At 53.8% G+C, this 14,762-nt stretch overlaps 1 protein-coding gene across 1 annotated transcript in view; it reads left to right on the forward strand.

Annotated features, from left to right (window-relative positions):
• Positions 1 to 575: 575 nt before the first annotated feature.
• Positions 576 to 14,762, forward strand: part of TLE3 (transducin-like enhancer of split 3) — a 28,200-nt gene continuing 14,013 nt past the window's right edge. Inside the window, exons 1-3 of the mRNA XM_009321512.1 lie at positions 576 to 620; positions 9,060 to 9,122; positions 9,619 to 9,693. Coding sequence (XP_009319787.1) covers positions 585 to 620; positions 9,060 to 9,122; positions 9,619 to 9,693 — 174 coding nt within the window. The 5' untranslated portion in view covers positions 576 to 584. The remainder of the gene's footprint in view (positions 621 to 9,059; positions 9,123 to 9,618; positions 9,694 to 14,762) is intronic.

The raw sequence follows: 14,762 nt of genomic DNA on the forward strand, positions 1-14,762 counted from the left end.
CCAGGGCATCCCCCTCCCCCTCCCGGGGAAAGTGTGCTCTTTTGTTGCCGCAGAAGCCTCCTTTGGCGAAATTTGCATCGCAGGGCCCCAAGGTGGGATCGTTTCTGTTTCTAATCGGTTTAACAGGACCCAGCACCCCCTTTCCCAGGGGAGGAAGGGGTCGGGGCGCTCCCTGGGCTCCCAGCAGCAGTGCTGGACCCGGGGCCGGGGGGGGAGAGGAAATAAATCCACCCCCCCAGTGAGAAACTGTGTTTTTGGCCAGACTACGGGCAGTACCTGTTCTGCCAGGGCTGTGCAGGCGCCTGTCACACACCTCTGTGCCTCTTTGTTTTTCTAAGTAGCTTAGGAGGAGAAAACAGGAGTAAAAAGGAGTGTCTTCTTGTTAAATGCATGCCAGTTAAACCCTATAAACATCTGCTTATTATAAGGTATAATTTCCTTGGCTACGAATGCTTTAAGCGCAGTTTTGACCGGGATGCTTTCTGGTAATGACCTTATGCAAATACCTTATGTTAAATTAACTCAAATTCTTCTTGGCTCTCTCTCTTCTTTCTTTTTTTTTTTTTATTCCCCAGTACTATGAAATGTCGTATGGTTTGAATATTGAAATGCACAAACAGGTGAGTAATTTAAAGGGGGGAAGTTGTGATTGATTGATCTCCTGTTGCCCTTTTCTCAACCTGAGATAAAATAGGCCCTGATTGCACTAAATGGGGAGTAAGTGCTGAAGTCGGGGATGTGACTCCAGGTGAGGTCTCGCAGCCCGGCAGTTACACTGAGAACTGCAGGTTGATGGAAGGCCGGTGGGTTTTTTGCCAATATTCAGGAGAAACTTAGGTTTTGACAAGAGTGTTTATGAGAAGAGGTAAAAATAGCCTTGCCTTCCACACTGGGAGGTCGGTACCTGGAATAGCGTGTTCCCGGCACTTGGAAAATACTGTTATCTCCTGCGTTTTCCTCTGGTTTTGTTGTTGGTACAACGCGACTGTTTCTAAGGTCATACCCCTGATACTTGCCGTGCTGTAGCGTGAGACTTAGAAGGGAATTATCCTCAGGGATACCGATATCTTATGGTGTGTTGCTCAATGTCATGGATTTGTCTTTGCATCTGGAAAATGAAGCAATGTTTGGTACTCCTTTCTTTTTTTTTTTTTCTTTTTTGGTCTCCCATAATATGTAACTTGCCTGAAGGAAAAATACAGAAGGCCGTAGCAGAATGTGGTGTGCTACCTTGATAAGATTATAGTTAAAGAGCCTAAAGGCTGGGCACATGATGGTAAAACTTAAAGGAATAAAGTTATTATTGAGATTAGACCTGATTATTTGTGCTGCTGCTGCTTACTGGTTTTAGAAGTAGTTCTAATTAAGAACTTAAGGCAGATATAAGTTGACATCAACTTTGCAATTCGCAAATCAGTCCCATTCAACTCCAAAGTGGTTTTGCTTAATGGCAGTGTCGAAGCCTTAAGTAAGAAAGTATCGTTAGCCGACTGATGAAATTCAAAGCAGCGTGTCTGTGAGTCTGCCTCTCTTCGCACACACTTCCCTTTAGCTTTCTGGTACGTAGTCACAGGGTAACGAGAATAATTACTGCTTAGTCTTCAGTTTTTTAAAAATATCTTCTTCCATGCAGATAATACCGACTTCTTTCTCTTCATTGCTTCTGCCTGGACAAAAGCATCCTTGCGAGGCAGTGCTGCTTGCGGGGAGCCCTGGGGGGGCTGTGCAGGAGCCCGGGTCCCCCATGCCTGGGGCGGGTGGGGGCACGCGGGGCTGGTGTGCAGCTCGGGGAAACCTTGGGCATGGTTTTGCCTTGGTGCAGCCAGGAATACTCCTGAATGCAGAATTTCTGCTTAGGCCTGTGGTGGCCTCCTGCGAGGACCCCGTCCCCATTTTGCATGTGTCCAGGGGCACACGGACCCTGCAGCCTCTTCAGAAATGCTCGAGGGATTGGAGTAACACAAGCACTCGTGCAGGCTGCTTTCGGGAGGGGGAATGCCTCTTTCCACCTGGTCGCTCGGTGATGGAGCAGCTTTGCTCTGTGCAAACGCTGGGAGATGCTGAAATAATACAGCAAGATATCGAGCTTTTTCTCTTGATGGAAGCTTTGGAAGCAATTGCTGTTTCCCGAGATGTGCAGTGTGTTTTTCACCAGTGCGTGGTTGTAACCAAAAGCTCATCGGAGAGTGTTTGCACCGCAGGATGAGTGTCAGGACTGAGAGGTAAGAGCCCGTCACGGGCTCTGGCTTTGTTGGCGTGTGGATGGGGTGCTCTGCCATCCATTCCATCTTGCGGTGTGACCACGTAGTGTGTCTTCCCTGTGGCGTTTGGCGAGGCAAAGTGTCTGGGATGGTTTTGGAGGGTAACTGAGGAGCCTCAGAATGCCCAGGGGCAGTTTTCCGTGGGGCTGGTGCAGGCAGAGCTGCCGCTGCCTTTCCTGACCCGGATTTTGCAGGGTGGCAGTTCCCACGCCACGGCGTTTGCAGCCCAGGGAGGCCCTGCGTGGTCGGTGTGCCTTGCTGGGAGCTTTGCTGCCTTGCAACTCGGCAGATAAATCTTTGCTGGATGATTCCAGCCTGCACGGAGCATCCCCCGCCTGCTTTAGTTGTTCCTGGTGACATATGCTGCATGCCTAGTGCTGGGCTGATGGGGGAAGTTTGGGGAGGTGAAGCTGTCTTGTTCTTTAATTGACAGCAATGTGCATGGTGCTGGAGGAAAACAAAGCAGCCCGAGCAGCTTCGAGCGCGCTTCCAGGCGAAAATGGGGCGAGAGGGAGCGGAGGGATGGGAGAGCTCAGCTCCGAGCGGGTGCCCGGAGAGGGTTTGCCCCTCTTTTGGGCTGCAGCATCCCCCCTGAAAGGCGTCCCGCTGCTAATTGCAGCGTGGTCCTGCCTGCATCTGGTTGAGGGTGGCTAGTCCTGAACAAACAAGTTTATCAGCTGACCTGTTTAGCGGTTGACTTGTGTTTATCTGCACACAATCAAGTAGACTGAAGTGCTTGAATTATTCATGCAGTGTCCTGCCCTCCAGACTTGACTGCTTGTGATTACATCTGCTTGAGACAAACATTGATGGATACTTCATCTTTAAGCAAAAGGGGATTGTCTGTCTGTGGGCTTATATAACAGATTATCTCTTCTATGCTGAATATTAAGTGTGTGCATATGTGGCTGCGTGTGGTTTTTTTTCTCCTTTCTTCTCGTTTTGTTTCTTGTTAAGAAAAAAATGTAGTTTCATAAACAACTCCATATGCAAGGAAATATTTAGGAAGTGACTACCCACTTTGTTGCATATAACGCAGTGAATTGCTCCTTACATCAGTCTTCCTAAAAATGAAGCACTGTCTTATCCGGGCTCAGCTTTCTTAAACCTGGGGCTGGTTGGGAGTTTTCTTTTTAAACCTGAGCGAAACTCTTTTTTAAGGTTAATTGATTTTTACAAAAGAAACTTTTGTTCCCCTGTTGTTTTGGCATTGGTTTTGTTCAGATCTCTGTAGATAATTGCCAAATGCAGTCGGAGGGAATAACGATTCCAAAAGAAAAACTAATTTTGCGTGGGGAAACGGGACACCTCAGAGGGGAGAACCTTTGTGCTGATTTTTTTTTTTCATGGCTGAGAACTCTCCACATAAGCACTTCTTGTTTTCGTGCTTAAACACTTAATGCTTGGAACAAACCTAAACCCTCCTGACACTTCCAGGGGAAGAGAAGCAAGGTTGTGGGGTTTTTTTTTTTCCTAGAATATTCCAAGAACACAATATACTTTCTGTCATGCTCATTAGCAAGGAGTGCCAGGTAATAATTTGCTAAATACTTCAGAAGCCAAGTAATTTGTTAGTGTGATACTCTCAGGTCTCCTAAGGTAGAAGGGAATAGCTGTCAACCAGCTTAACCTCTCCCTCCCCTTGGCTTTGCGGGAGGCACCGGGGGTCCCAGGTGGGTTTTGGGGGTCCTGGGTGAGGTCTGCCCCCCCCGCAGCCCGGGTGCTGGTGGTAATTCTGTAATGAGGGGTTGTGGCGCGCCCCTCCACACCCCCTCCCTGAATTTAATTCTCATCAGTGGAGCTCTCCACTTTGCTAATAACGATAGCAGCCACAAATAGCTTTCAACATGCCATTGACAGCCTGGTTGGAGAGAGCACTTGAAATAGTGGTAGACAGCTGAAAGTACCCATAATTGTGCGCCGGAGTGAGAACCACACTGCTCAAGGGCCTTATTTTCATGTGCTTAAAGAGACAATATCCTGGTTTCAACAAATGCTTCTGGTGCTTCACTGGTGGTGTGATTTACTCCTTGCCTTTCTCCTACCGCCCCTGCCAGCCTCTTCCAGCGCTGAGGTCTGGGGGGTGCGCGCACAGCGCAGGGGGAGACCTGGGGTGGCTGAAGGAGGGCTGTGGTCATGCACACCCGTCTTGGAAACGCCATCTGGGTGCGTGTGGAGTGACCTGTGTTTTTGAGGCTAAGGAGAAAGCTGGGGGCTCGCGGGCGGGTGCTTCTCCCCGGGAGTCTTGTATGAACTGTGGGATGATGCTGATGCCGTGTTCCTGCATCCCATGGACCGTTGCCTTGGGCACCTTACCAACCCCATCACTTCGGGGGTTTAGGCTTGCGGTGGAAAGTCTTTATAATGTTTTGCCATGTTTTTCAAGAGGAGAAAGGGTCAGCTGAGCAATGCCATGCATTCAGCCCCTTGTCTCCAGCCTGCATCCCACCATTTAAATCAATAAGCAAGGGCAGGTTGGAGTTTGGTCTGGTGTGGCCCAAAGTCTGTTCTGAGACTGCATTTGAGATGGCCTGGTCTGGTGCGCTGGTGTGACTCATTTCAAAACTGTGTAGGTTCATGGAGGATTTGTCCTGCTCAGGGTGCGTGTGCTTTGTGCAGGGCATTTGGGAAGGCTGGGGCCACACTCTGCAGAGCGGTGGCTGTGGGGTCGGTTTCTGCAAGCGCCTCCATCCCCAGAGCCTGGCTGAGCACTGGCCCCAAAGGCTCCCGAGCACTGGGAACCCAGGAGGTGTTTGGGGCCGGTCCTGTGCCGAGGGGTCCTGCCCAAGGGTGCTGGGATCAGCCCAGAGGTGTGACCCCCGGGGCAGCGATGGGGCTGGGGCAGCCCTGCAGCTCCTGTTTGCTTGCTCAGCTAAGGCCAAGGCTAACATATTTTGGCACAGCGAGCATCCCTGTTGCCTAGAGCGGTGTCTGCAGGGTATCGTGCCAGGGTGCAGGCTCCCCCCCCCCACACCCCCTTACCCTGGTTCAAGGCTGGGGCTCTGCTTGCACTCGTGTGCTTCGGGTGATTTTTAAGGTTGCTCCTTTCAACTCCACTCTGCATATCCCGTGACTGACGGCCGGCAGAGTTATTTTTAAACTTCCCTCTGCCATGTCCAGGTGTAAAGACCAGAGGACGGGGGGCCAGGGCTGCTGGGGAGAACCAGCCCTGCAGCTATTTAACACCATGCCGCCGCACGCTGCTGCAGCCGGAGCCCCTGCCCGGCTCTTGACTCGGCTCCAGCAGCGGCTCTCTGTGCCCTTAAGTGCTTTGGGTGCTGGTAGCGGCTCTGGCCATTTTAAGAGCGGGTGACAGGACTTGCAGCCTGCAGCCAAGTGGTCTGTCTCTTAATTTATAACCAGTGCAAATGTTTTCTCTGATTCCCCCCTGCTTGTGAAACACCACCCCAAAGTGTTTCTAGTCTAGCAACAGGTCAGATTCCTGGCAGGGGCCGGGGGTGGTGGGGGCTTAGTTGAGATTTCAGGTTCTCCTGACTCCTTGCCCTTTTAACAAGCGGCATGGAGCCGTTGTCAGCATCCTGCTCTCCGGGGTGAGCATCCTGGGAGGCGCTCCCATGGGTGCCGGTGCTGGGCTGTGTGGTTGGGTGCCTCTCCTGGGGTGCCCCTGGTCTTTTATCCACCACTCGTTTGCAGCCCCCGTCTCGGTGATGTACGGCGTGGTCCAGCGCAGATGCAGGGTGTTGGGAGGGGATGCGGAGGCTGGGGGTGCCAGGGCAGCCCGCGGCAGGGAATGGAGGTTTTTCTTGGCAGGAGCGGCTCGGGGGGCTCCGTCGCTCTGGGGCAAGGTGATGAATGAGCCCTGTTATGGGGAAGGTGTCAGGCATGAAACCCTCCCCTGTTCCCAGTGTGCCAGAGGATCCCCTTTGGCTCCCGATTAAACTTTTAATGGGGACAACTACAGTTTAATATGCTGGGGAATGGGAAAAGTTAAAGTGAACAAATATTTAAAGATCATTGAATCTCATGTTAACAGGAAACCTCACGGTTGTAAACATAAAATTTTGGACATCTAATATCTTCTTGCTTGCTGAATCCCATGTGGGAAGTCTCTCTTTGCAGAGTGTGAAGTTTTTCTCCAAATCTTTGTTGGAAGTTTGGGCAGAATTGGATTTAACCGTGGAGGCGATGGGTCGTCGTGCGTCTTGTTTGTCTGGACTGTGTTAGTGCTCGATGGTGCCTGGGGAAAACTCAGCACCTTCCCTCCCTCCTCTGTGGAGGCAGCCTGTTTGGATGCTGCATTTGTTTCCTTTACACCTTTGCGACATGCAGCCAGAGGGACTGCTCGTGCTGGCACCGCTGTTTTCACCTCAAATAAGGATTGAATTTGTTCTAGAATTTGTTGGGGGCTGGCAAGAAAGAGCTCGCAGGAGAAGCAACCGTGCTGGAGGAGCAATACGCCGAGTGCTGCTTGTGTCCAGAATCCAATAGGCTTCATCTGAAGGAATAAATATTTAATGGAGCTGCAGTTTATATATAATCTAATCGATGCGTCAGTGCCAAAAAGGCCTTTAAAGAGGTTTACCTATCGCTGAGCAACACGTGATGTCAGCACCAGGGTGGTTATTGGTGGCACTGCTGCCTTTTTGAAGTGGCACTGCTTTGCCGGGCAGCTGGCGGCACACGCGGTGCCAGCCCATGCTTCTGCACCACGCTCCTTCGGACACAGCACCGTGGCTGGGCTTGATTTTTGCAGTTTTAGCTTGCAGCCCAATTTCGTGGGCACAGAGTTGTCGGTGAGCGATGCATGCACATTGGGTGTTTAAAAACTTGTGCTGGCCAGAGCCCTTTCTTCTGGGAGTATTGTGCCTTCACCAGCTGCCTGGAGCCTCACATCCTCGCTTTCGGGTCCATGATAATCCTGGTGGCTGCAGCACTCACGTAGCTGTAGCCAAGGTACCTGAGTCCAAACTGTGGTCACTTCCAGATGCCTCTGCCTTGACACAGTGCACCAGCATGTTCCCCTGACCTCTGGAAGGGCTAATAAAAGCATCGGGTGTAACCCGATCACCGGGGCGCTTTCAGAAAAGACGATGTCCAGAAATATCCCCGTTGCTTTGAAGCTGAAACCAGCAATGCCTGTGCATAGGTGCTGCGGGAGCAGCAAGCGGGTGGTTTGTGGGGACCCCTTGCAGCAAGTCCCTGAGCTCCGGTGGCCGTGGGGTCTCTGCGGGGCGGTTTCCTCCGCGGGGGTGAGCCTGGGCTGGGGGAGATTGGGGTTGTCCTGGGACATGTCGGTTGTGCTCTTGCTTCGGTCTCTAACGTCCGGTTAGTATTGTAGTAACACCAGCATGCCCCAGCCCAATTCCTCAAAGCAAAGGTTGAGTGTCTATTGTTTGGTTGTTTTTTTTTTTTTCCCCTCCAAACTATGATACTTGGATTTTTTTTCTTGCAGTATTTGAGACCAGGTGGAGCTGAGAGCCCCTCTCGGGGTCGGCACCCCGCTGGGGCTGGGATTAAAAATCAGAGCTGCTGTAGGGCACATCCTGGGCATGCCTCGGGGCCAAGCAGTGGGGATCGGGGAGGGTGAAGCCTTGGGGTGCTGGGGATGGAGGTGGTGATTTGGGGAGCGCACAGGGGCTCTCTGAGCAGGGGGCAGCTGCTGGCCATCTCAGGGAGGAGGCACCTTGCCAATGGGCAGGCTGGAGCGAGACCCAGTTAATCACTTGTGTTATTGATAACGAGCTGCTCAGGGCTGTCGGAAGGAATTTCTGGGTGTTTGATTCTGTGCCAGGGCTCAGCTCCGGCCATTGTTGTGGCGCTGAATCCTTGCGGCTGCTCAGGCCGTGTTTGAGTTGGACCAAAAGCTGTTTTAACAGCTGCCTCAGCCGGCGGAGCAGCCGGCGTTAACTCTTGGGAGCCAGGCAGCGGCGATCCGGGCAGCTCCGCGTGCCGAGCAGGAGCATCCGTGGGGTGTGCAGTGCAGGGCAGGATGGCACCTCCTGGCACTGGGCTGCCGGCTCACCCCAAACATGTGCTGGGGTTATCACTTGAGGAAAATGTTACTCTGAGTTAATGGAGATGTTGCAGGAACCACAGTTTGACAGCATAGGTTTGTTAAACTCTCAAATAATGTGGTCAAGCGGACGGGTGTAAATGGTTACGGGTTAAATTTCCTGAGTATGATGTGAGGATGGCAAAAGGAACCTGAGCAGTTTCAGTTTGGGGTGGGGAAAGACCTTGATGGTGCTGAGATCAGAGCAAGCACGCACCAGCCCTTGCTGTTGACTAAACACTAGCTGCATGGAGTGGTGTGTGTTTGCGGAGGCTTCTTCTGAAGAAACTCAATGCCTGCAAATAAGCACCGGGAGTGGAAAGCGATGGCGAGGGGCTGTCCGTGCCTGTGATCCCGCCTGGACGTGCAAAACTGATTTTATGTGATCCGGTCTCTTTGGAGAGCAGCAGCTGCTCCAAGGATGGGGAGCTGTGCTAGCACCCGGCTACGTTTTCTTGAAACCAGGGAAGTCCAGGCTGGTGCGAAGCTGCTGGGGCTGGTTCGTGACACTCGATCCCATGATGGGAAGGGGACCAAAGCGTCTCGAGAGCGTGGGGAGCAGGGCCGTGTCCCTGTGCTGGCGAGCGCAGAGTGCACACAAAGGCGCTTTCGTTGCCTCTTTTGGGAGTCGCTGCTTCCTCTTGCGTGGCCAGGGAGGGGACGGGACGGGGATGCATGGGAGGGCACAGGAAGGGGATGCACGGTGCTGCTGCTGGGAAGCCTCGTGCAGTCTGCGGGAGGCTGCCTGGTACTAACTGTTGCTTTTTCTTCTTCGCTTTCTTCAGACAGAAATTGCTAAAAGACTGAATACGATTTTAGCCCAGATCATGCCTTTTCTGTCACAAGAGGTAAGGATGTTTTCACACCCCAGACGGTGGATGCTGCTTCTTCTGGGGGGGTTTCCCCAGGAAGGCAGCACTGTGCCCCTTGGGGGCTCCCATGAGGGGGCACGGACCTGCTCCCACCAAACTTGTGGTTTGGGGGTGTGGGGCTGCTTACGGTGCCCCATGAGAAATGGGGCTCAGATCCCGCCTGCACGTTGCAAAACCCTCGGGATGGGGGAGAGCCAGACCCCACAAGGGGCTTTGCTCGGCTGTGCGGGTCTGCGCCAAGCCCGTGGAGCAAAAAAGGCTGCGAGGGGCTGCTCCAGCTCCCCCTGCACCCCATGGTCTGTGGAGCAGGGAGGTGCACCTGGGCCGCTGCTCTCATGAGCAAAATATAAACAAAGAAAGGGGTGACCCAGCTCCTGCGTGGGGCTACCGGGGCAGGGGGAGGGTGGGTCACATCCTGGCTTGGTGCCCTCGTGCCCGGCTCTGACCTGGCCGTGCACATCTGTCCCCGCAGCACCAACAGCAAGTCGCACAGGCTGTTGAGCGTGCCAAGCAAGTGACAATGACGGAGTTGAATGCTATCATCGGGGTACGTGGACTTCCCAATCTGCCTCTCACCGTGTGTATACCCCTTTTATTCCTATCATTTACCATAACCAGAGGCAATCCTGTGCTCAGGCGGGGTTAAAGAAGGGCAGCTCGCAGCAACCCAGCCATCCCGCAGCCCCCCAAATCACTAAAACTCCCCCAATCCAGCATAGAGCGAGATGGGGGGGGTGGCAGCCACCACTCGGGCAGCCCAGTCCCCCTCCCCGGGCGCTAATGCAGCATCAGGGGCCTCCGCCAGCTAAATTTGATGTTCTCCATGAGATTGGGGAGCGGAGCGGGGCCGGGTGCCCAGCAGCCCTCCCAGAGCCCCCTGAGCCCAGGCATGTCTCTGTGTGTGCTGTTGATGTGAAATGTGCTGTAAACTTGACGGAGTTGTTGTTCCATGCATTGACTTACCCGCTCCCGTCTTACGGGCTCTCTCTCACAGATCTCGGGCGATTTTTAAGACTAACAATTTTTGTCTCTTTAATTGATATAACAGTCTCAGTCCTGCAGCAAACCTGCTCTCTGCTGGAGCTCCCTTAACCCTGGGACATCAGTGTCCCCAACCAGTGTCCTGGGAGGTGGCTCCAGAGCTCCTCTGGGTTTTGGTGTTTGTTTTCCAAAAAATACTGATTTTTAATAATTTTTTTTTTAGTAACTATTTGCACTTCTTTCTTAAGCTACAAGGATCTTTGTGATTCTCTGCGTTTAACTTACTTTTATATACATTTCTGTTTTTATGGGTAGCACTAAGTGTAGAAATGTGCTCCGGGCTCCTGAAGCCCTTGGGGCCGAGGAAAGCCTCAGCTGCAGCCGGATCCCTCATGGTGGGGCTTGTGTGGCGATGGTACCTGGGGAGCGGTCCAGGCGCGGGAGCATGCCTCGCTGGGTCTGCGCTGGGGTGGCAGGCAGCACCACGCAGCTGCCTGGCCTCCGGCCTGCCGCTGCCTGCACCTCACACCTTCCCAGCGGGCTGGGAGGTGAACTGGTGCATCCGTGGCAGAGACAGCAAGCGAGGGAGATGCTCGGCTTTGATGAGCTGCTTTAAGTCACAGCCAGGAGCCCAGGCAGCTAGAGGCAGATATTGGAATTCAATTAAGGTAAATGAGCGGGGCCCATGACCCCCATTTTCAAGGTAATTGCTTCCTCGGATCAGAGCGAGTGTGGTCCTGTGATTAAGCAGCCAGCCATTTAATTGCTTTGCCTGACGAACTTTCAGGAGGCAGGAGTTATGGGCAGCTGGGAGAGCGCGGAACTGATCCAGGCGAGCGCTGGGGCGGGACGGGCAGCGGGGAGCATCTCCTCCCACTGTGCCTTGTCGAGGGAGGGACCCAGGGTGGCTGCTGGCAGGAGGGTGGCGAGTGGTGCCATGTGCTTTGATGGCTTGAAGAGGAGGGCAGAGCTTGTCTTTGAGATGTGCTGCATGTTCCGGGCAGATGCAGAGCTGTTTTGGGTTGTGGGTCTGTGCTGCTCGGTGGCTGCTGCACCTGCTCTGGTGCCCCGCGAGACGTGAAACCGAGAGGGGTTTGGGTTTTTTCCCAGCAAACAGAATTTCTCCCCTTTATGTGCGTGCAGGGGTTTGTTATTGTAGGGCTGCTCATGTGGGGCAGATCGCGTGTGTGTGTGTGTTCTTCTCGAGTGGAAAAGGGCAGCGCGCTGGGGCGTGCACGGACCCGCACCCCATGTCCCACGGGGCTGGGCCACCGATGCAGGGGGGACGGGTGACTCCGCTGTCCCCTGTCATGCCTTGCAGCAAGAGAAGGCGGCTCTATTTATAAACTGCACCAGCATCTTGGGTGCAGGTGCTGCAAACAAAATCGACACACACAAAAAAACCCACACTAAATCATGAAAACCTTTTTTTTTTTTTTTTTTTTGCCCTTTTTGAGGTCAAGAACTGTTAATTTTATGCATCTAGGCCATTGTCTCACAGTTCCTCTGCTTCAGGCTTCTGTGAAATTGAGCCCTTGATTTGGTTATAACTCTGGAAATGATTAGACTACTTTACTAAATTTAACGCAAGTGGTGAACTTAAGTGGTGAACCATTAAATCGGTTAACAAAGGCATGAAGCATGATGTACATAATCCAATTAAAAACACTCTACATACAAGATATTCCTTGCCAGCCTTTCTCATAAATTGTAACCTTCTTCATATCTTAACCATATTTGTCTGGCACATGCTGAGGGACCCCAGAAGGAAAACATCTCTGTGTCTGCACATCTCCAACCAGCTCCTCTCGCCTGGCCCAGACCTGGGGGCTGGGTGATGCTGATGTGTCCCTGCTGTCACCCGAGGCTGGATTTGCAGCACCTTTGTCTGCAGCCCCTTGCTGCAGGCTGATGTTCTGGGCTCTGCGGGGACATCAGTTCGGTTTGGGGTTCTGCCAGCAGATAAGAAGCCCCAGTGCAGCATCCTGAGCGGGTCTGAGCTTGCCCTTCAACTTGGGTGCATTGGGGAGGTGTCAGGAGGGTCCCTGGCCCTGGAAGGCTGCCCCAAGTCCTCACACGAACTGCACTGTGTGCACAGCTTTGTTGGGCAGGACCCTGATCCTGCTCAGAGGTGAGCACCCCGTCTTGTCCCTGCCACTGGCTGAGGTGTGGGGCACCCACCCGTGGTGGCTGGCTGCAGGTGCAGGGGTGTTTTTTGGGTGGTGAAGAAGAGCTCCTGCAGCCTGCCCTCCCCCAGGTTGTTTGCAACAAGCCTCCACGTGATGTGTTTTTAAAAAACAACCTTTTTCAGGGAAGAGAATAAAAAGAGAATAAGGGGCAGGGGAGGGAAGGGAAGGTGGGCTTTTCAGCATAGAGGACACCAAGCAAGCAGCATTGCTGAGCTCTGCTGCATCCCCCTGCGCCATGGAGTCCCAGATGGGTTTTATCCCCCTCTGTGGAGTCTCCAGGACGTGATTCCCAAGCGCCATGCAGGAGGGACGTGCATTGACCACTCCCTGGGCCAACACGCACAAACATGGCAGAGCGATGCAGCCGGGAAGGATGGCAGAGGCAGCTGCGGGGAGCTGCGAGCAGAGCCTGGGGATCCTCCAGCACCCATGCGGGCACCCTCGCCCGCAACAGGGATGTGCGCTGGGCTTGTCGGCTCATCATCGTCTCCTTGCCACGGGAGTGACCCGGCTGGGGCACGGCTCCTTCCGGCGGTGCTGAGATGGAGGTCTGCAGCCCTGAGATGTGATCTTCGCTACCCCATGGAGCCGTGGGCAGCCCAGCCCTGACGCTGGATGGAGGGACGAGGCTTCAAACCAGAGCTTCCCAGTGAGGAGACTTTCCAAATGGATTCTGCTCACCAGTTCCTGCCTGTCAAAGGGGAGAAAAACACCTTTAAACATGATCTCAGGCCACAGTGGAATGTTCTGTCTTGACATTCATTTCCACTCCCCTGTGCTGGAGCAGGGCTGCTGCAGGGTGGCTCTGACCCCGCGGGGCCAGTCCCACACAGCTCACTGAGCTGTTGGATGGATGTATTTGCTGGCAGCTTAAAAAAAAAAAAAAAAAAAAAAAGAAGAAACCAGGAGTTTTGTGCTCCGCTGGAGGGTGAGGCTCAGGGTGGTGATTCTTCCTGACTTCCCTGCTCTGCCCCAACTGGGTGCTGCTGCATTTGCTCTTGGTGGAGCTACGTTGTCTCCTGGGGCCGTGCCAAGGCTGTGACCCCCATCGACATCACGGGGCTGGAGTGTTGCTGCATGGACCCAGGGTGCCCATGAGACCATGCCCCTTCTCTGGGGCTCCTGCTGCTGCGGGGGGTTGTCATCCCAGGGTAGAAAGCTCCTGGGAGGAACGTTACGCAGGGCCGGTATTTCTGCCCACCATGGAAATCGGAGATTGCCAAGGATAAAGCATCAGATCTCTGTGCATCCCAGCCCCACGGGGACGGACACTGCTGGAAAGCTTGCGGGAGAGGAGTGTACTGTGCTGGAAAACCACTGGGGGCTGTTCTCCAGGGTGATGCTGTGATATAACAGCCAGCCCTGACTATCACTTAAATGGGTGGAAATCATGTGAGACTGGGACTGTAAAGAGCCTCATTGATTTCAGCAAGAGCTGAGGCTCTGTTCCTCTTGCTTTGGTGTCGGAGGGATTGATCTCGGTACATGTGTGTGGCAAGGAGGCAGGGACTGTGCTCCATGCTCTCGAGGGACACACCGGCACAGTGCTGGCACCATCCGCAGAGCCCCTGGGGCTGGGGACCACCCCCGTGAGCTGTGGTGCTCCCCTCGCCCTGCCAGCAAGGTCTCCTTGCACTGCTGCCTTGCATGCACTGGTTTGAGAACACCACCTCAAATGGAGGTCCTGAGGATGCTCCTCCCTCTCTGCCCTGTGGATGGAACAGCCCAGCAGAAGCCAAAAGTTCCTGCTTTTGAGGACACAATGATTTATGCTTTTCCTATAACAGCACTGCAGAGGCCTAATTGCCTTCTCGATTTGGCTTCTGCCACAGCTGAGACCTCTGCGCTGCCCGGAAGAAGCTATGTTTTAAGATAATGCATCTCCTCTGCCTGAAACTGCAGCTACTGCTTTTCAGATCTGACTCCAGGTTGCATCCTGCGTGGGGATTTCCCTCTCCCCTCGCACAAGTTGTAGAAACCAGAGCCTGGCAGGTGTAGGTCGCCCACCCGCTTACCCTGCACGCAGCTCTGCCCTGGGCAGCAAGAGGCTGCTCGGTCCCCCTGTGCCCATCAGCATGTGACAGCAAGTCACCCCTTCCTGCTGCCCCCTAAAATAGGTCCTTTAGTCAGGAGGTGGGTGGAACTGGTGCTTCCCCTGAAGACATGGCCTCAGTGCGGGGGTTTTTCCGAAAAGCTGCATCCTGGTTCCTGCAGCCGGGCTGCAGGGGCTGGTGGGGCATTTGCAGGGTGCACCGAGGGGTGTGTGGGGTGCCCCTGCCCTCGGCCTTGCTGGGGCTGTGGGCCTTGCAGCAGAGCTGCTTGCTGCACTGCAAGCATGTGGGGGGCTGCCGGCATGTGTGCGGCTGCAGGCTGAAGGGCACCAGCCTTGCCTGATGGCAGGGGGAAACAGGTTTAAGTGCACCTCCCGGGGACGATGGGGTGCGGC

The sequence above is a fragment of the Pygoscelis adeliae genome, unplaced genomic scaffold (assembly GCF_000699105.1).
Source record: "Pygoscelis adeliae isolate BGI_AS28 unplaced genomic scaffold, ASM69910v1 Scaffold13, whole genome shotgun sequence".
Taxonomy (NCBI): domain Eukaryota; kingdom Metazoa; phylum Chordata; class Aves; order Sphenisciformes; family Spheniscidae; genus Pygoscelis; species Pygoscelis adeliae.